The sequence below is a fragment of the Vollenhovia emeryi genome, unplaced genomic scaffold (genome assembly GCF_000949405.1).
Source record: "Vollenhovia emeryi isolate VEMERY1.0 unplaced genomic scaffold, V.emery_V1.0 DF939155.1, whole genome shotgun sequence".
NCBI classification, from domain to species: domain Eukaryota; kingdom Metazoa; phylum Arthropoda; class Insecta; order Hymenoptera; family Formicidae; genus Vollenhovia; species Vollenhovia emeryi.
This window is the reverse complement of record NW_011967211.1, coordinates 1,398,467-1,420,144: the sequence shown is the minus strand read 5'-3', so window position 1 is coordinate 1,420,144 and position 21,678 is coordinate 1,398,467. Positions and strand designations below refer to the sequence as shown.

At 35.0% G+C, this 21,678-nt stretch overlaps 1 protein-coding gene across 1 annotated transcript; it reads left to right on the top strand.

Moving 5' to 3' along the window:
* Positions 1 to 8,905: 8,905 nt before the first annotated feature.
* LOC105565133 lies at positions 8,906 to 16,953 on the top strand. Its single transcript, XM_012018079.1, has 6 exons — positions 8,906 to 9,373; positions 12,665 to 13,513; positions 13,872 to 14,158; positions 14,420 to 14,725; positions 15,332 to 15,466; positions 15,738 to 16,953. Exons 2-6 carry the CDS (start codon positions 13,234 to 13,236, stop codon positions 15,984 to 15,986), a joined length of 1,257 nt encoding a protein of 418 aa, XP_011873469.1. The 5' UTR covers positions 8,906 to 9,373; positions 12,665 to 13,233; the 3' UTR covers positions 15,987 to 16,953.
* Positions 16,954 to 21,678: the final 4,725 nt, after the last annotated feature.

Genomic DNA, 21,678 nt, shown 5'->3' with positions numbered 1-21,678 from the left:
AGTGAAGAGAGATGCGTGTAAAGGAACGTTCGTTATTTTCTTTCAGTGCGAAGTCTATAACGCGAACCGGGGGGTTTCTTCCTGGATCAATAATTTATAAGTGAATTATTTACAAGAGGTGAAGTGACCGTAACGTTTCCACCGATTATTCGGCGTGTATCGTCCGCTGTTCCACGAAAGAAAGAATTATTCATGGTATATTGCGTTGCGCGCGCGCGCGCGCGTTATTTCTACCGGTACCGGCTTTAATCGCTTCTTCCTCAGAATCCCGCTTAATGGCGCATTCTTAAACGCTCCGGGTGAATTAGCGAATTATTGCGTAAAGAAAATTTATTCATGGCTTGTAATTTATTATTCGCGGTCACAGACAAATTCGTCGTTTCAAGCTAAACTGTTAATTTAACGTACACACAAGAATCTTTTTCATTTAATGGACCAATTAAGATTATACAGTTAAGAAAATCCCTTATAGATTTTTCTAAATACTTAAACTTTTCTTATGTTTTTCTGATAAACATGTATTGATGCATATGCACCCTAGTAGCACAGTGCACTGGTTAAACATTGGGTCAGTTCTTTATAGCTGAACTGGCTGCACTAGTTCAGAGTTTATCTTTTTCCCTCCACATTAGAAGGAGATAAACTCTGAACTAGCGCAGCCAGTTCAGCTATAAAAAAACAGACCCATTGGCTAAGCACTGGTCCAATGTTGGTTATATTAGAAATGCATTCGCCGATATTGTCCAACGTAAAACCAATATTGGCCATGGAATAAATGGACAAAGTAATTATTCTATTAATGTAACTATTAAATTAGTTACTAGTTATCGAAAAAAATGTAACTGAGTTAAGTTACAGTTACAGATGGAGAGAAAGTAACGAAGTTACGTTAGAGTTACAAGTAACGAGTTACTTCCCAACTCTGAATAAATGCAAATGTTGCACGATAATAAACTCCTAATTATATAATATTAGATTTATATTGAAAGTGCATTGGCCAATATTTAACAATATAATAAGAATATTAGACCAATATTGGGAATATTAGATTTACATAATTTTCCAATATTACGCCAATATATTGTACTGCTAGGGCGAAGTATGAGATGTAAGGTAAACACAAGATAAAATAAAGTTTTCCCCGCCTCCGGGATAATAATGCAAGTAAACACAAAATTCCAATATTCCAAATAGTTTGGAAAATCTCTATACACGTATCTCATTTTTTTAAATTTACTTTTAGAGAGAGAGAGAGAGGGAGAGAGAGAGAGAGAGAGAGAGAGAGAGAGAGAGAGAGAGAGAGAGAGAGAGAGAGAGAGAGGTTGTTTATGCCATCACATTTGCTCTAGAAAGATAAATGCAACTTTTCTCTTAAATATTTTATTCTACCTTCAAATCTAACAAAACTATTTAAATATGTTATGTTTTTCACAACTCGTTCTACACGCAACATGCACGCACGCAAACACTTTCTTAATTATACTTGTTAATATAAGTTTTAAAACATTTACTTTATAATGATTGATTTATTCGTCTATTAGACGTTACCGTTAAAATCTAGCGATCCACTGGAGCACAGACAGATCGCGGTTTTCTCAAACGCTATGCAGTGTTCGTGAAAAAGGTCAGATTATCTCATTCTTTAGGAATGCTCGGTTGTGAATTCCTTCGCTGCCACATCTAATGATTTCTATTGCCTCTTTAGATTTCCTTTTGGCATAAACTTTTTTTAGATTTCCTTCGCACGCCACGCGAGGTTAATTTGCAAAAAAAGAAATGAGAGATTAAAGAACGGACAAAATTACATAATAATTTTCGCGCATTATTGCGAAGATTATGCAGCAACGTTTATTTCTAAAAAGCACAATTACGAGTTTTTGTGTTTATTTTGCATTATTATCCCGGAGGCGGGGAAAACTTTAATATATCTTGTATTTACCTTACATCTTATACCTTGCATACGCATCGATACGTGTTTATTAGAAAAATATGAGAAAAGAATTTAAGCATTTAGAAAAACTTAAGGGAATAAATTAAGCAAATGTATTACATACATGATATACAGAATATCTTATCTTATCTTATCTATTAAATGAAATTAGATACAGATATATGAAACAGCACTAAAGGACCCAGAAGAAAAGTGAAAGATTAGCCTTAAATTACTTTAAGATCAAGTTTATGGATGATTACAGATAATTCTGCATTTAGAAAATCGAGAGAAGCAGGAAGACCTATTTTGGAAAGTGACATACGGCTACCGATAGTGTCTTAATTTGGTTGTAGACCAAATGGGCTTCTAGAGTACAGGATGGCCGCAACTCATCGTGACAAAATTGAATTGTCGATCGATGTAAGCTGAATGTCGAAAACTTTCTCCCGTGGCATGTACCGCGTGCGCATATTGTATGTAAAATGCGCAAGTAGGCAAGGTGCGCGCGAGAAATTGATTTTACAGTGATATTTGTCGTACTTTCTACAAGCATATACGGGGTGTCCCTCGCTAAGCGCACTGAAATAAAAATATCGAGGCGACGTCCGTCGGATTTTTGCATCGTTTCGCATCTCTGCCCAATTACGAACGGGTCGTTTAAGCGAAAAAGAAATTTCTCACGGAGCACCGGTGCCGGGTAATTGACGAATTGCGATTGGTCCGTTTTGGCAATTGTGAGAAAAATTCTCTGATCAATACCGTAATCTCTCTCTCTCCTAATTCCCACGTAATTACGCACGCGATTATACCGAGGGGATTGTTGTTTGGGAAAGAAGAGGATTAGGTCTTAACCATTTTATACTCACTGTTACTTTCTGTAACACATGACTACCGTGAAGATGACGCACTTGTCGTTTTGATAGTAAAAGCAAGAATGATTCGCGTATCAATATAATTGCAATGAGTTATGGTAATCCGACAGCGATAATTTGATTCTGATGATTTTGACCCTAGCTTCGTTCAGTTTTATTCTCTGAAAAGGTTAAAGTGACTTTTAAATCTTGTAACCTTTCATTTTCGAACAATTTCTTTAATTATTCTGGTCAAGATGGTCTTCTCTTATCTTAGAATTCAATTATCGCTATTCCGAGTTAGCTATGTGAATATTGTTTGCCCGCAAAACGTGATAAGAAAAGAGTTTCAGTATCGGGTGGTTAATATAGAAAAAAAATAAAAAATTGCTTATACAATTTATCTTAATCTAACTAAACGATCCAAAAATGAAAGAACAATTATTTCTTATAATTTTTTAAGTGCGCGATGCAATATTGATTTTATAAACGCCACAATATTCTGTCGCGTCCTAATTTCGAAAATAGCGAGTTTAATTGAGAAGAATTATTAACCCTTTCTTCCCAGAGTATGAAAAGAAATTTTCTGAATTATGTGCTATTACGTCGCTCATGCAATTAACTGCGTCAAAGAAATGACGATCGTGGCGCGAAACTTTCGCTACATTGATTGCGATTGCAATTTTACGTATACGCGTCTAGAAGCGCCTTCTCGGACAAACGGATCGTTCCGAAGACAATTTGCGGAGAGAGAGACCCAGACAGCGGCAACGGGGCAATTCCAGGGCTCGGCTTCTTTTCTTTCGCGTTTCTCCGATGGATGCCGTTTTAGAAAGGCGGCGGAGAAACCTCTAGAAGCGCGTACCGAGAATTCATCTCAGTGGCGTACCGTGGTTATCGAGTTTACACGCTTATTTTAACGTATATCGAATGCCAGCGAGAAGAAGATTGTACGTAGTCAACGGCAAGTTTGTTTGGTCCTTTAAGAATGATACTTATTGTGAGACTCAAAGCGTATACAATTGAAAATTTTTTGTTACGTTTAGCTGCTTCTTCAAAGGGGTTATAGCTTTTCCGGAAAACTGTTAAACTCTCTTTATCTGACTCTTAATTTTCTACTATTGTAGAAAATTGTAAAATGTATTTTTAATAACATGTCGTACTTTTTATTGAATTTATTACCAAAATTATACCTGTTCTAGATGATCAGAATATATAAAATGAAAAAGAAATACGTACGTTACGTAAAATAAATTACATAAGGTAGAGTTTTTAAAAACTTCACTTATATAACAAAGGTAATATAATGCTAAAATAGTCGTCGACTATTACTGATTAACTACTCTGATTGTGACATATATGTGGGTAATATTTTCGATTTTAATAATGTTTCGGTTTGCTATTATCGTTCGTGCGAAATTTTTTTCAGAGAAAGTAATTGCCGATGATTAGGTTCAACGAGAAAACGAGCGCGAGAGAAAAGATTACGATATTACGTCCATTTTTTTATAATATAATGATGCAATTATCGTTACGTCGATAAATCGTCATTGGAAAATCAGAAGTGGCCACGACATCGAAACGGACAACGCGTTTTCATTAGAAATGGCGCAAGTGCCATCGTTGAAATTCCAAGCTCATATCATTTGAATTCCATTTTGCTCTGACGTAAGTGTATTCCTCGCTTAGTTTCGTATGCGAGATGCCGAGAAGTCTTGCTTGTAACATACTGTCGTAAGAAGAAATAATTGCGAGACGGCAAACACAATGAGGAGAGAAGAGAATCCAAGCGCAACGCGAAAACGAAGAAAATTCTAGAGTCGCAATGTTTATTTCGAAAATTGATTTTAACAAACCAATTTCGATTTCACGTCCGGACAATGCGATTTGTTATTTTCTACGAGCCCGAGGGATCCTTAAAATCCTTACTTTGCCTCCTACATGAACGGGATTTCTTTCGTGCTTCCTTTTCAAACCGTTTCAATTTTTAATGATAAAACATAAAATATAAAATGAAGTAACAATCAAAATAGAATTTATGCGGTACACGAAACGTAATGTTCTCGTAAAGAGAAGATGTACGATTCTTCAAGAAAAAAATTCTTCTCTTCGTAATTTTCGGACTTTTCTTCTTTGGCATTTATTCGAACGGAAAAAAGAATTGAGGACTTAAATTTTATAAGCTATACCAACACTCAAATATTAAAACTAGCAATCAATATACATGTCTTTAATCTAGAGATGACAATGGTCTGGTTTCACCGACATCGTTTAACTGTAAACTTGGCTTCATTCATCCATCGTTTCTTTCTATATGTCCCTTTAGAAAGAGAAGAATGAAGTAAGCTTAAGGTTAACCAACATTGGTGAAAGCGAGTGTATATTGTTTAACAACTTAAGCCTGGTTTACATTACATAAACTGAATTCATAATTAAATCCTTTTCCCCCCGAAGTTTCTTGATTTTCAAATCTATTCGTTTCGATAAATTCCGGATTCTTGGTTTTCGTCCCCTTCTTTTCCTTTTCTCGTGTTTTTTTGTTCGCCAGAGAAGCAGTGAAAAGTGAGAGATTCCGTGAACGTTATCGTAAATCTTACGTACGTTAACGGTTTCGTACGGCACTGTATACGGCAAGCTCTTGCTGTATGTAGTACGTACTTGTGTAGAGGTAATGGCCGGGCATGATGTGCAATGCGTGCTGCACGTAGACAGGAGCAGACATTTCAACGACGTATACCAGTAAAGGAGGATACCGTAAAGAGGCGCGCACGATTAACTTTTCAGTGTGCCGGACCGCATCCGACTACGTGGCGCTGCGCGGCTCGACTTGTATTCGCCGTGCATCGCGGATTACCTGCACACGTATTAGCCAGTACTCTGGTATTTAGTTCTCCGGCAGCTACATACCTTGCGAAAAAAAAACCCCCCCCGAAGATATTTATCGAAATATTATTTTAACGTTTATCTGCACATTACAATTTGTACACTACAATTCTCATCCTCGACTAGGAAGTGGTCGGTAGACGGAAATAATTAGGAAGAGAGTTTCACTCTGGTGGGAACGTTGTATTATGGTGAAAACAGTTTTCGTCTGTTGCGTTTTTCTTTACGGTATTAAAATCACCTGCGTATGTCGAAAGCTTTACGCGTGATTTATTATGAAAACAGATAATTTCAGGAAAGTTTTACGCGCCGTGTGTTTTTGGAACGCGGCGTTCACTTACTCTTTAGCTCAGTTGTCGTCGCGTGCAAAAATATATCGCAGCGATACACGAGAGTATGCGCACCAAGCGCCTCGAGGCGAGAAGATATGCTCTAGAAGGTTACAGCAGGCTCTGCCGTGCGCTCAGTGCATAAAGAAAACTAATTAGCTGGATAGTGAAACAAAGAAAAAGAAAGAAGACGGCTGCCAACTATGTCTCGTATATAATAATCACGGTTGGTGCGAGAAAAATGTGGATTCCTTCAAAGCGTTCGTCTTCAAATTATTTATCCTGACGGTTTCTCTCTTTTACAATGCTGGTGTTTGTAATCAATTATACTGGGTATTATACGAATAATATTAGAGTTGAAGCTACTAAATTATTGTTTTATTTGTCAAGCTAAAAGATCTATTGAATTCCCTCAATGTCTCGATTGTAAAGCTAGCGCCACACTAGGCGCGATTCGTGATTCGAACATTCGTGAATAGCGTGGAAGAAAACTTGGTCGATTCGCCGTGCGCAATTCGCAATTCGCCATTCGCAGTAATTCGCTAGTCGAGTGGTTTTTTTACGAAAATAGTGGTTTTTTGACTACTCGACAAAAGAAAAATGTCACTTGTAGTCGCCAGTGATGATTAAAAATTTTACAAGTGAGCTTATTGTCAACCCAACTGGCTTGTTACTTGAAAAGGACCTGAAGTAAAGTCTGTACAAACAACGTTTACACCGATCATTTTTTTTACTAAATACTGTCTTTGAAAATTGACTCTTTGAACATGTATTTCAGACAAAGTTAAATATAAAAACTGACTATATAAACAAGCCTTAGTGTGCACTAAATACTGTCTTGACTCTTTGAAAATTGACTCTTTGAACATGTATTTCAGACAAAGTTAAATATAAGAACTGACTATACAAACAAGCCTTAGTGTGCACTCAGTGCGCACTAGTACAAGCAACCGAATTCGCTATTAGTATCACTTGATAAGGACCAAAAAATAGGGTCAAAACGTTGTATTAAATAAATAAAGGAAGATGCTAGTTGGGTTGACTACAAGTTTCCTGTTTTCATTATAATACAAGTCCTGTGATAGCAGGTAAAGGTTAACAGTTGGGTTAACAGTTGTCCAAGTTAACACGAGACGACAAATAACAAATTACGAGTGATAAACTACGAATCACGAATAGTGTGGTAAGTAATAACGAACGTCCAACGAATTTCCGCGAATCACAAATCACGAATCGCGCATTACGAATTGCGCGCAGTGTGGCGCTAAGAAGCGCAAGGGGAAAACAACATGGTAGCGAGAAAATTAAAAGTTGGGGGTCATAGAAGACACAGGGAAGAAAAAGATATGAAAAATAAAAATTAGAAATGAAATATAACGTTAAGTTATTATTAAATTTAGTCTCAATTGAATAACATTTGATACACTTACAGATTGTTCGCATTAAAATTCTTCATGCGAGATACACTTTTACCTCGTCCTTATTTTAAAATGCTTGTATTTCTATCCTTTTCTAAAGCGCTTGCTTAATTGATCGTATATTCATACGACTTATTATTTCTTATATTTATCGCAGCTCCACGAAAGGTGTAGAGATTAATCTCTTGCATTAACGAAATTCAATAGGAGAAAAAAAACACTGCTTTTCGACCAATCTCTACATCTGGCAAATTACAACGTGTATATAAAGGCCGGAATAACTGCAGTTTAATGTGCGTTTCCGGGTTGAAAGACCATACTTAGACACTTAGACACTTAGTTAATGAGTTAATGAGTGCAGTCAACCCTTCCTATTTTTTTTTATCACCTCCGTTCTCAGCGTTTCTTTATTCTTAGCGCTCTTAATTGTATCAATAAAGCGTTTTTATTATAGTGTCTCCTCTTGTGCTGTTCCTCCGTTACTTTACATTTGCCATATGACCGTGCATAATAGAATGAAAATGTTATCTCGTGCGTGCGCACAGTGACATTTTCAACCTGTGCACGTGTTGTTACAATAAGCGTGGAGACTGGCGGAAAGTGTTAAGAAGAGGGAAACTGAGTTCGTCGAACGATTCTGGGTTTTTCTCCTTCAAAGGTCTTGAAACCGTTCTTAGTTTTGCTTTTTGAAAGATTGCAACTTTTAACCTCGCAAACCTCTCGTAATAATTCGCAAATTAATATTAAACCAACTTGTGAGAACAAATGAAGTGCGTTATGAAAAAAACGTAGTAGATATTTTATACACAATCTCATTTTAGTAACTTCAATTATTTTTAATTACTTTACTAAATAAAACTTTGCGCTCTTTTACTTGTCTGGTACGGTCGTTGTGTTAAGATACGTTCGACGATATAACTTGTAGTTAAAATTCTTTCAAGCTTGAGAAAATATAAACAAAGTTATAAATCTTTCCTTTCTGAAATGTCAGAGTCTAAAAAATTAAAATTTATTTTGTATTATCCTCTTTTTGTATGTTTTGTACAATATCATCCTTAAATTTTTTTGTATAATATTTTGTGTTACCCTTTTTCTGATTATGCATTATTAGTAGCGGCAGACCATTTTGTATAAGAAAAGGCGAACCGGTTGCTGAACAATTTCAATCCTTTAGAAAAAAAACCGCGCGAGAATGCGATTAATTCCTGTCCGAAACCTGAATACGTTACGATCGCGTAACTTGCGTACGAATGTATATTAATGCATTTTCCACCGACGAAGATATGCGGGGTGATCGATCTCTCGCGTCAATTTCGCAAATTCCAGCGCGTAGCGGCGCGGAAAGGAAGGGGCGAAGGTAGGAAAAGCGGACGAGTGAGAGCGAGAGAAGGAAGCTGCGAGCGGGAGAGACACGTGGGAGGGAGAAAGAGAAAGAAAGGGAGAGACGTGGAGGCGAGCAGATAGGAGCAGCGTACCTGCAATCTACCTGTATACTTCTCGACGCGTGACTCCAGTTGCTGATCGAACGCTCGACAGATCGGTCTCGCGATATATCTCGGATCCGCAGTTCTCGCGAAAAGAAAACCGCGCGAAAATCGCGGAAGCGACGTGGATCGCTTATGCGAACGTTTCACGAGATTTGCTTCCATATTTCGGAATAGTGTGATGCGTGGATTATGCAAGTCGAAAGGGTCCGCGATGATAACACGCTGGTATGTTAATTCGCGACCGTCCCCGTGAATCGCGGACATTTATCTGAGAAAGTACGAACGTACAACGAAGATTGTCGTGCAAGTGCATCGAAGCCTGTATTCGTGTGATTTCCTTTGTATTGTAATCATAGTACTGTGTGGGATAATTGTACAATTGCAATCTGCGATTTACGATGAATGGCGATTACGATTACTTAGAACAAGGAGACGCGGGAATATTACAGGAGTTGGCATCGATAGAATATCGGTGAGTTTAAAATCACGCGAAAACTATCTGTATCTTTCTATTATAGTTTACGTATCCTTACGTTTACTGTATCAACTATTAAACGCGCGACAGCTGGCTTAATAACCCGAAGAAATTGTTGCACTGCATGTCTTGCACTTCATATGTTTATGTAAAGAGAACATGTAAAAGAACATGCATTAAAAAAAATGCGATTACCGATGCATTGTATTGCACATTGCGCATTTATAAATAAAGAGTTGGATCCAGCAATCGATTCTGTTTACTATTCTGCGTTTAAATAGTGCAATATTACAGTAAGTTCATCGAAAAACGTATAATTTGCAGAATATTATTTTATATCTGTCTCACATGTAGATTATATTTTAAATCAAAGCACATCGGTCGAAATAAGTAGAATATCTCATAAAATATTCACTTTTCAATCGAGCTCGTTTTTATAGAATAAGGAGATTTATACATAAAAAAAATATGTGACTTTATTTCCCAAAACGGGATTAATCTTTAAATCTCGGGAATGATCTTTTAGAATAAAAATATGCTATCAAGAGTCCTTTGAAAAGCAGCCCCTTTTTCCTACTACTTTCAAATTATTTCGATGTAACTTTAAATGGGACGCACTGCGTTGCAACTGGAGGCCAACGTGATATCGGTATAAAACTTTGTCTGAATTGCAACAAGGAGTAATTGTGCTTTCTGGCCTCGTAGAAAGCGGAAAGCAGAACTGAAAAGCATTGCGAGGTGTAAAGATACCGCGAGCGCTGGCCAGAGCGCTTCGGTGAATGTAATAATGATCTCCGTCAAGCCCTCGAAACGCTTCGAGAAATGCCTCGCAGCCGTAAGAACGATCCGTTACGTATGTTTATTCACGAGTACGAGAAGTGGAAGACTCGAAGCTAGAACATTCACTACATACGTTTCGGATAATCAATGTTTACCATTAAATTCCCAATTATTATCATGTATCGATTTGTGTTTCTAAAAATATTTGAAATTTTTTAAATATATTACTTATTTATATATGTATATGCCTTTTATTGTATTCATTTGTGATTTCGTGAATGGGATTTCAAAAACTTAAAATGCAACCTATATAAAATCTGTGATTACTGATGATATATAAAATTATTCTCTGAAGAATTCATAAAGCGGCACAATGTTGTATCTTAACATAAAATATAATTGTATGTAAAATGAGATAACCTTGATTCCTTCCGAGATTATTTTATTAGGATTTTGTAAACGTAATAAATACTTTGCCATTTAACATTAATGGTTCCGTTAATTAATAAAATCTGCAATAAATAGCAGTCATTCTATTGCGTCAATTTAAAATTAATAATTCTCTTTATCGGGTTTTACTTGATCGGATAAATTTAAACAATGTAATTTATCTGAAAGTTGTAATATTCCACAAATGAAACTGACCGTGACGATCGTGGAATTGGAAATTCCTGATTCAACGCAATGATACGATACTATTACAAGATCGCAAATTATCACGTTTATTTCGTACCGTGCCTTTCCCCGTATAAGCGAGCGAATCTCATATAAAGTTTGACGTCTCTCAAATGTCACTTGTCATCGCACCGAACAAAGAGATGATTATTCGAGATAATTTCGTGGTAAAATTATCTCAAATAACAATATGATGATCATAGCATTTCTAACAAATTAGTTTCTTTATGTATGTACCTACACTGAGAAAAATTTTCATCGTATAAACCAATTAAATAGTATGTCCGATGGTTAATTTTTCCGATTACGTTTTCCGATTAAATTATGGATATATCCGATGAAATGCAATTACCGATGAAATTTGATTGAAAAACCGATCAAATTTTTCATCGGATATACAATTTAATCGGATATATCCGTTTGTTATCATGTAATTGGATTATCCGATTATATTCAATCGGACATTTTTCTCAGTGTATACATACGAGTATAGGCAAAAATAAAATCAAGCGAATAAAATGGTTTAATTAGTATACGAATTTAATTAGTTTATATGTTAAAATGTATTTACAATGAGAAAAATGAAAAAAATTTTATGTACATATTCATGATATATAAACCTCCTATTATGAGACAGGCTCCTAATAGGAGACAGCGGAGTTTCCGCTAAATTAACAGACATCATTAGTTGATTCTACCATGAATTTATTGCCCTTGAAGTGAAATCTGTTTAATGGACATTTGATTGTTAGATCGCGTAATCGTTGCGAAAAAAGATTTTTGAATTTGGACGTTGTAAACCTGCTATCTGTCTTGTCGGTATCTCAGTGTCAGAAAACAAAGCTTATCAAATTCTGCAATTCTTGCTAGAGGGATGCGCGGCATAGCACTTTCTCGTAAGAAGAATATCGTCGTTACGTACGACATTGATTCTATAAATGTCGGCCGTCTGCCAATAATATATCAAACAATAGAAAGACAAAAACAGTATCGCGACTATAAAGAATTGAAAGTTAGGCCGGTATTCATAGTCGGATCTTAGAATTCAAGACAGTCTTGAATTTATCTAGAGATGCTGCTGTATGGAACATTTCATTGGCGAAGTATCTAAAGATGATCTTTTAAGACGGTCTTGCATATAAGATCTGACTATGAATCCCTGCCTTGGTATGTACACATGTGCTATTGTAAAGATTTTATTTCTCTAAAATGACACCTGTATATACATATATTAAATTGGCAATTTACCGTTGATAATCGCGTACATCTTTCTTGAAAAAAAATATAATAAATGGATCAAAGTAGAATAAAATAAATAAATTAAAATGAATAAAGTAAATGATTCTCGTTTATCAGTCGCTCACGGTTATAGGCCCATAATAACCTAGATTTTATTCATTAAGTTAATTAAATTCGTATATAATTAAAAAGCATGAGAAAATTCTGTTCATAATTTGATACAAGAACATGCGGCCGATTATTCTCATAGCATTGTTTAAAATTACAATTTGTTTTGTAGTTTAATAGATCATTAAACATATTCTCATGCTTTTACTATCTTTAGTATGTATTTTTCATCACATATACGTACGAATGTACAGGGTGTCATATTTTAAAAGTCAGTTCTAAGTAATTTTAAAGATGAATTTTGAAAAAAATTGCAAAATAAGAATAGCAATATAAGATATTTTAAATGATCAAGTTCAGGAAAACACTATGTTGTAGCTATATTGTATATGTTCTAAAATGAAATTAACTAATTTGTTCCTGATACTTATAAATTGTTTTTAATTGCCTAATTTATAATTTTTAGAGTTTTTGTTTTATTTCCAGATAAATGCAGCATTGCCAGTCTCATCAGTGATTATCAATAATCTGTTTTGGAACGAACGAGCTGTGATACTAATCGACAAGTTATAATCACTCTCTATAACACATACAAATGATGCAATCCAAATGATATAAAAGATTTAATTACTGACTTTCAAAAATATTGAAGGGAAGTAAATTTATCAATGAGAGAGACAGATAATCTACACAATCGAATCTTCATTTTTACCTGTATATAAAATAGAAATACAAGATACATAAAATTGAGGGATGTGCGAACGAAGAAAAGGCGACTAACGAGACACGAATATCCTTAATTAAATTAAAGTCAGCGCGTCATACAAAAATACGCAAGGCTATGCTTGATAGAGAACGTAAAATTGAGGAAATTTGACAAGTAGATAGGAAAACGATTGTCATCAATTACCAAACCTTGTATCTTGAATAACATCGTGAGCAGATAACATCATTTAACGAGAGAAGGCAGAAAATTAAACGAAAGTAATAATTCGGTGGGACATGGTGTTATTAAAAACGTAAATAATGTACGATTGATTTGCTCCGGAAAAATCATGGAAGACGCAGCGACTATCGCGCTTGATTCCACGGTGAGAAGTCAACATTCAAGTCGCTCGAAGGAATCGAAGGACTCGGTGAATTCAGAACTAAAGCCGGAGAGTTACCTAGAGTCAAAGCACTCAAAAGATGTCCTTATCCCGGAAAAGCAACAGCTACAGCAACAGCATCAGCTGTCGAGGCGCGCAGAGGATCAACAAGATCTACGGGCAGATTCCGAAACTAAGGACGATTCTAATTTGCTCATGTTCACATCCTGCGGACAATTGCTGCTCGGTAAGTTTCGATGTAAAAGAGTTTCTCGATAATTTCATTAATTATCACGCTAATGTTAATATTGGTTTCTGGTGGAATATATACTTATAATTGGATCTTTTCGGTAAATCTCAGTATATTGTATTATTATATATGTATTCTATTTTATTTATAATATATTTATCATGGTATTAAGTAGAGAAAAGTCCCCTATTATGATATAGGCTCCTAATATGAGATAGCGAGATTTCTGTTAAATTAACAGACGTCATCTGTTGATTCCACCATCAATTTATTACCCTTGGAACGAAATCTGTTTAGTGAAAAATTCATTCTTAGATTGGATTATCGTTGCATAAAAAGATTTGCGCTTTTGCAGGTATTGTTTTAGTCGTCTTTGGTATCCTGGTGCTCGTCCACGGTGCTTCCTTAGGTGGATCTGGCGCAGGACTTTGGGCAGGTGCAGCCGCTCTAGTTGCTGGCGCATTAGGAGTGGTTGCAACATTAGCGGCATCGTCCACTAAAACCAATTCTGCCTTTTCGTCCGCTCATCTCGCATCCAGCTTGATCGCTCTTGCCCTCTCAAATATGGCCACTATAACGGCATTAACAGCGGTCGTCAGAGATTCACAAAGGGCGCCGGACGTATCGTTTCTCACTTTTTCCGTACGTTCTTTACGATTATTTCTTGATTCAACCGTTTAATGTTCAAACAAACGGCATTTCGAGGAAACAGTACTAATAAATTATTTATACTAAATCTATCTTTTATTCTGCATGAGAATATTAAGGTGTGGTACTTGAAGTATAGATAGTCCAGAAGACCGCGAGGTTTTTGTAATGTTTATTATAAGATTAAACTATAACTGCTATTATAATTATAAATCTTATTAAGTTGTGGATTAAGAACTTCGCTGTATGCTTCAGGGTGATGACAGCAACGTAATGGAAGTAGATAACGGCTTGGCGGGTTTGCTAGCGAGCATTGGCCTATTGGTGGCTAGCGTGGCAGAGCTATTAGTATCCGGTTATAGCTGCCTGACCTTGACACCGAAGTTATGTGGCTGCCTGCGAGCGAGCACCACCGACGAGGTGATGATCGACGGTCACCTGAAGACGCGCAATATGGTTCACCAGTGGGTCGTCACGCAAAATCATATGCCGACCAAAAGCCAACAGCCACCTGTCTACGTGGTGCATCCGATGCCGGTGCCAATGCATCCGATGATTCAGGTAAGCGCTTTTCCCACGACCTCGACAGGCACAATTATTCTTTACTAGGACAGGGCAGACCCCTTCTCCCCTTACATGTCTTGTTTCCTTTCTTCTTTCTCACCTCTTCTTCGCCTCCCTCCCCTCTTTCTTTTCTTATCCCCATTGTTCTCCTCCAGACTCTTTCTTTCTATACTTCACTTATTTTCTCGTCTTAAGATTTTAATAAATTACAAGGTATAGGCTACCTCTTGCCTTAGACCCGCATTGGCCGTTTCCTATGTGTTGTTTAGTTTTGTTGAGTTTAACTCTGATATTAAGATTTTTAAGTACCTGTCTTCTTTTACTTTGTGGTTACTGCCAATCGTATTTCAACTGTCTTTTATATTTTTATCTTATATTTTTCCCCTTTCCCATTATCTCGATTTCTCACGCAATTTTTTATTAGAGTTTTTAAATTATCGAGTTACTAAACGTTTCTAAACTGTTTCCGAATCTCGCGAAAAATAATAATTCAATATATCGCTTGGATATATTCAAAGTGTATTGATTAAAGTAGGGTAGAATCTGTGTGAAAGAGTGAAATTTAATATGAATTATATAAAAGATAGGCTGTGTTTATTATAGCCACCATATGGTATGCCATCGACTCCCGGGGGATTTGTATCTAGATCTCTTCCGATTTCGACACCGATGCCATACGGTGCTGTGCCCGTGTTGTCCCACATGTCTCCGTATGTTGGACGACCACAATCTCAAATGGTGAGCTTTTGAACACGCATAAAATCAGGACTTGACAACACCTCGGCAAATTAATATAACTATTTAAAATAATATAGTTCGATAAAAGACATACACATATCGAAAAATGTCTCGCAATACGATTAATAAAAATTTACTATTTTTTAATTACATAATCCTATTATTTCGACAAGTAACGAGAGATATCCAGATAAAAAGATAAATAAAAATAATATAGTGTAATAAAAAATATTAATGCGTAAAAAATTGATAAATGTATATTTGACTTTAGTTCCGGTCAAAGCACAAACGTCAGCCGTTCGCAGATCAGGAGGAAACGAAAAGGCATTTTGAAGTTAAAAACGAATCCCCAAAGACAATGTCACCGACCAACGAAGATCAAGTTGATCTGGCGCAGACTTATACGGGATTGGACAAGAGAATTTCCGAGGAATTTATTTCGATCGCAATGGATCCAGACAGAAAATCCAAGGTTTCCAGCCATCACGGCAGTGATATTGGAACGGCAAAAACTTTTTGATAGTTTTTACTCACATTGAAGTATTTGACATGAAAATGAAGCAGTTGCTCACGATTTATGTCTATACTAGATACGACTTTGTATCCAAGATTATTGATTTAAATCAATCCTTCGTACTTCATTGAATACTTCAATTTCAATCATATTAAATTCCTATCTATCGAGAGTGTAACGTCTTATTAAAATTATTGCATTTGCAATTCTCAAGTATGTCTAAAGTGTAATGCAATTTTGAAAGAGAGATATGAAAAACCACGTCATTAACAAATAAAATTAATATAACGTTTATTTCTTATTGCCAATCTTTTGCGATTATCTAAAATTCTATTTATAAAGTTATAAATCTTTATACTCATTTATTATCGCTTATGTTGCATAATTTATTTATTCTTACTGCTGTTTAATTTCAAAAATAACGACAAATAACTTATGCACAAACTATATGCATAAACAATACAGAGCAACAAATATAAAGATTTGTAACAATATAATTCTAGAAATGGAAACTATGCGTTTAACAATAAGATAATCTTGTATTTATCTCACAAAAGACAAGTTTTGAAGTTTTATTAATATCCAACGTATAGACTCTTCTTATCGTTAGTCTGTTATATCTATACGTTTTACTACAAAAAAACTATTATACTTTTCATTATCGTGAAATTAAAATAATTACTTTTTATTGGTGAAAATATTTATTTTTGTGTTATAAAAATCTTTATTCCTTTTAAGTAATGAAAAATAAAGTTAAAGTTGTGCTGCGTTAATTTATTAAGCATAATTAAATATAATGTTACATATAATTGATATATTCCTTCGAGTGTCTGCATATGATATCATGTATGTTACTGCTGAAATGTTACTGATTTAAACTGATTATTATATTGTACAGTTACAATTTCTTATTCATATTTCTATGTTAATTTAACCGTATTAGAGCTTCTGTATATGCATATGTAATATATTTTGTTATGTAATATAACGTTATAAAAAATATAATACGAAATAAATTTTTATCTAAAACTACTATCAAGTGTTTATCTTTATTAGAAATATTGAAGATAAAGAGAATATGTTTTCTTAGCCTTTGCAAAAAAGTAACGAAATAATTACTAGAAAATTACTGTATATGAGTAATTGAATCATTAGAAATTACTGATGTACAGTAATATTTTAGTAATTATTTCGCGTTGCTTTTCCGTAAGGTTGCCGTTTTCTTAAATGCCTGTCATTTTAAATAATTATTTCGCAAGGGGCTAAGTATTTGGAGAACATGACAGCTCAAGTGCTCCATAATAAACTTAACATATATATGTATATATATATTTTTTTTAATTTTTCTCAAAATTACTTCATATAATTATTATTCAAAATCATTTCGCTATCGGACAGAACCGAAAACTGCAGACGTAGCGTGTTATCCATTGAGGAAAGATTCGTGGTTTCAAGTGACGAGTATATCGAGGCGCTAGTTGATGGATTTCATTTAATAAAAAACACAGTTGCTGTGTTGGTAACATCAGCAACTGTGTTCAAGGGAGAATCACTAAAGGCCTGAACGCACAAATACTTGCCAAACATTTCATAGATCCGTTATGTTAAAATGGATAGGTTACAAATGATTTCGCGTTTTATTTAATATATTTAATTATTCGAAGTAATTTCATAGAGCTCTACAAATCAGAGTATGTTGAGCTCATTTTTCATGTTGAAAATCGTTGAACTACATCATAGAAATTACGCGAAATATGACGAATATTATCGATGTATTCGGCCAACTAATCTCTCGCAGCCTATCCATTTTTAATTAAAGAATTGATATAGATAAACTCTGTACTAGTGCAGCCAGTTAGAAGTCAGCTACAATGAACAGACCCTAGGTTTGTTCGTGTCGCTTGCATCTGTTGCACTTAGAATCTTCGTTTGCTCTCTCCCTCCCCAAGTCAAATTTATATTCTTAAGTCTTTCCCATTGCTCCTATTGCCATTTATTTATTTTAATTATTAATATCAATTTTATATAATTATTTTATCTGTAACAAAACTATCAAATTATATCCCCCTGACCCTGCTTACTCGAATTCCTACCTACCCGCATTCCAATTTATATCCAATCCTATGTATCCGTTTTATTACTTACGCGTGTCAAAACTTAACAAATCTACAAATTTTTAATTAAAACCGCGACCCGATTTTATTGGGGATATGATTTTGGATTTTTACGCGTGCGCGATTGAGATTTAAATTATATTTTTCGAGTCTCGCATACATGCGAGAAAATATGCAGAAGAAAGACCCACCCGATTTAAAAAACAATTTTATATCCAATACATAAATACCAATATATAAATACATATATTCCATATCGTGGTCAATGCGGACCACTTACTTCGTTGAATTCGCCTTTCGTTGGGCCAGATTGGACCTACCTTTCGTCGCTCCTGGCCATATGATCTGGTCACATTTTGACCAGACACCAATAGGAAAGAGGACAACTCTTTCCATTGTCGATTTATCATTATCGACAAATATTACACGTTCGATTCGAATAATGAGCGAGCGTCGAGCGTATCGAATACGATAAAAAAATTAATTAGAAAAATATTTCTTTGTAAAAAATGGCTGTGTAAAATTAATCGAATATATTTTCAATATTCCGCTATTTAACTCCGTTATTTAATTTAAAATATGGACCGATTGTTTCTTTGTAATTGAATTCTTTCGCGAAATCTCAAGTCAAATATAATATCAAAAAAATGTATTTTACGTTACATGTGTACCGATTTCAATAATATCCCGAGAAAACTTGGAATTAATAATAATGTGAATAAAATTTAAAAATTAATAAGGAAACTGTCTCGATACAAAACCGATTACAAAAACCGACCGCGAAAACCGACCGCGAAAACCGACCGCGAAAACCGACCGCGAAAATCGACCGCGAAAACCGAATATACGTGTGACAGTGTCGTTTATGCAATACTACCATACAATACTACCATGCAATACATTGAATCCGGAAAATCATTCTGTAGGTGCACCCTCAGAAAAAATTTGTATTACCGAGACAAAAATATTCTCGACGCATTTCTATTTCTCACAAGTTCATTTAGTATAAAAATAGAAGATCCTCGGTTTCACGATGTTTATTCAATCTCATATTATATTATTTTGTAAGTAATATAAATTCGAACATGCACATAATCGGCATGGATGAGCCGTGAAATACTGTTTCACGGCTCATCCATGCCCATTATGTGTTTTCATGTTCGAATTTATATTACTTACAAAATAATATAATATGAGATTGAATAAACATCGTGAAACCGAGGATTCTTCTATTTTTGTACTAAATGAATCCATCCAGAAACCAAAAGAAATATGAATATCAATATCATTATGAAACAATAAAATAAACGTATGCATAAGATAAATGTAATTAATGTTCATAAATTTCTTTTGTTAAATAAATTTGGAATATGTCAAGCGATAAGAAGATTATTTCTGTTTCTCTTCCGTTTATATTTATAAATACAAAATTTTTATGATCTATATTAAATAAGAAACCGGCGTGCCATAGACGAGCAATAAATCGATCAATAAATGCATGATCTTCAGGATTCAATGTCTATCTGATTCAAATCTATACATTTCAATATACTGAGAAATAAATAAAATACTGAGAAAAATTTCTATCGGTTAAATTGATAATTGTGCTTCCGATGAGAAATTAATTATTTTTCCTGATTAAGTTTTCCGATTAAATTGTGGATATATTCGATGAAATATATCTAATAAAATTGCAGTTACTGCACTGACAAAAAAATATCTTAATCTAAAAAAATATTACTTTACTCAAGAAAATTATTCATTTAAAAAATTAAAACATACATATCTTTAATTTAAGTATTTATTAAATATGAAATAGTAGATAAATTTTAATTTAAAAAATTTTACTTCGATTCTATCAAATGTTTACCAAAAAGAAGTTTTACAGCGAAGAAAATTGGATTTCTTATTTGAAAAAAACAATGATTTTATTTAATTTTTCTCTATCTCTCCTCTATCTTAATTATTCTCTATCTCAATCTTTAGTTGTAGAAAATGTAGAAAATGTAATGATATAAATTAATTTACTTAATGTAATACACAAACTTACTTGAAATTTGATATCTTTATTTAAATAGAATAAATATTTACTTTAGTAAAAAAATAATTTTAAGTAAATCTATTTACTTTGTTTAAAATAATTTTTTTGTCAGTGCGGTGAAAATTTAATCGAACAAACATATAAGTTTGTTAATATGCAATTGAATTAGGTAGGCCAAGATATTTTTCTCATTGAAAGTAATGAATCTATGATATTTTATACATTTGTAATGTACGGTCTCAATATTTAATATATCCGCGTACAATCGGAGATGCACAGTTTGTTTTATTAATAATCATATTGATAAAGCAGTATATTTTTCCCAGGTGTTCACATTAGTTTATTAAATATCGAATAGTAGATAATTTTTAATTTTATTTACTACTTTACTTTTTACTTTTAGATAATTTTTAATTTAAAAAAATTTTACTTAAATCCTATAAAATGTTTACCAAAATATAATAAGTTTTACCGCGAAGAAAATTTGATTTCGTTTATTCCCTGAGAATTTTGTATAGCCATCATAGATTCATTACCATTATATGATAAACTTTACTTTTCACTCACCCCACAGCAATTGCGACGCCTCATCGTCCTGCAACGCACAAATGGAAAATTCAAATTAGTATACTTGAAGGACGCAACATTAAGAAAAAAGGCCTAATACTTTTTCATAATACACGCGAATACCGTTATTCGCGGTACATTTCAACTACCGTGAATAAGGGCTGTATAATTTCCGGAGAGAAATCTTCCGCGAACGTATAAATTTTCGTAGAACAGGCAAAAAATTCCTTTGCTACTTCGTACGCGCAATTGTTTCGGCCGGTACTCGTGGGCGTTTTTTTGCCAAGGGCACAGTGTAACACAGTGAATCGTTTCATTCTTGTTTAACATTGGCAACAACCGTAAGGACGTAATACGTAAGCGTAGGAAAATTTTCTTACGCTTACGTTTTACGTCCTTACGAAATTTTATGTGTGAAGGCCTTTACACTGTATCACATTGTGTCCTTGCTGGAAAACGCCCCGTGCGAGTCGTTTGAACGGGGGCGAATCAAGTAAACGAAAAGGAGAGCGAAAGCAATATGCGAAATGGAGTTAACATGAGAATAATGTATGGACAATTATATTCACCTGAGGCTCACTGCGATGACGCCCGATGCCTCTCCCAGACCGCCGCTTCCTCTCAGATTGGCACTGGCACGACACAACACAACACTCGCGATCGCGTCACTCCCGGCGCTATTCGTCGCGGACTCCAACTTGCAACGAGAGCAAGAGACGCGATCGCGCGAACACGACCGATGGCGTCGCGCAAGTTGGCGGGAACGTTTCGGCGAAAAAGGACCGCGGGGCTCACGTCGCGCGTTTCTCCGAGAAAGGCGACCGAATGCGGGCGTGAACGCGGGATTTTGCGCCGTCTCTCTTGCCGCGCGTCACGCGTGAAATTCTACAATCGCGAGGAGACACGAACCGAAATCGCGGCTCGGAGTGTTCGCGTCGCGCGAGGATACGGTCGGTACGACAGCGACGATGCGGCG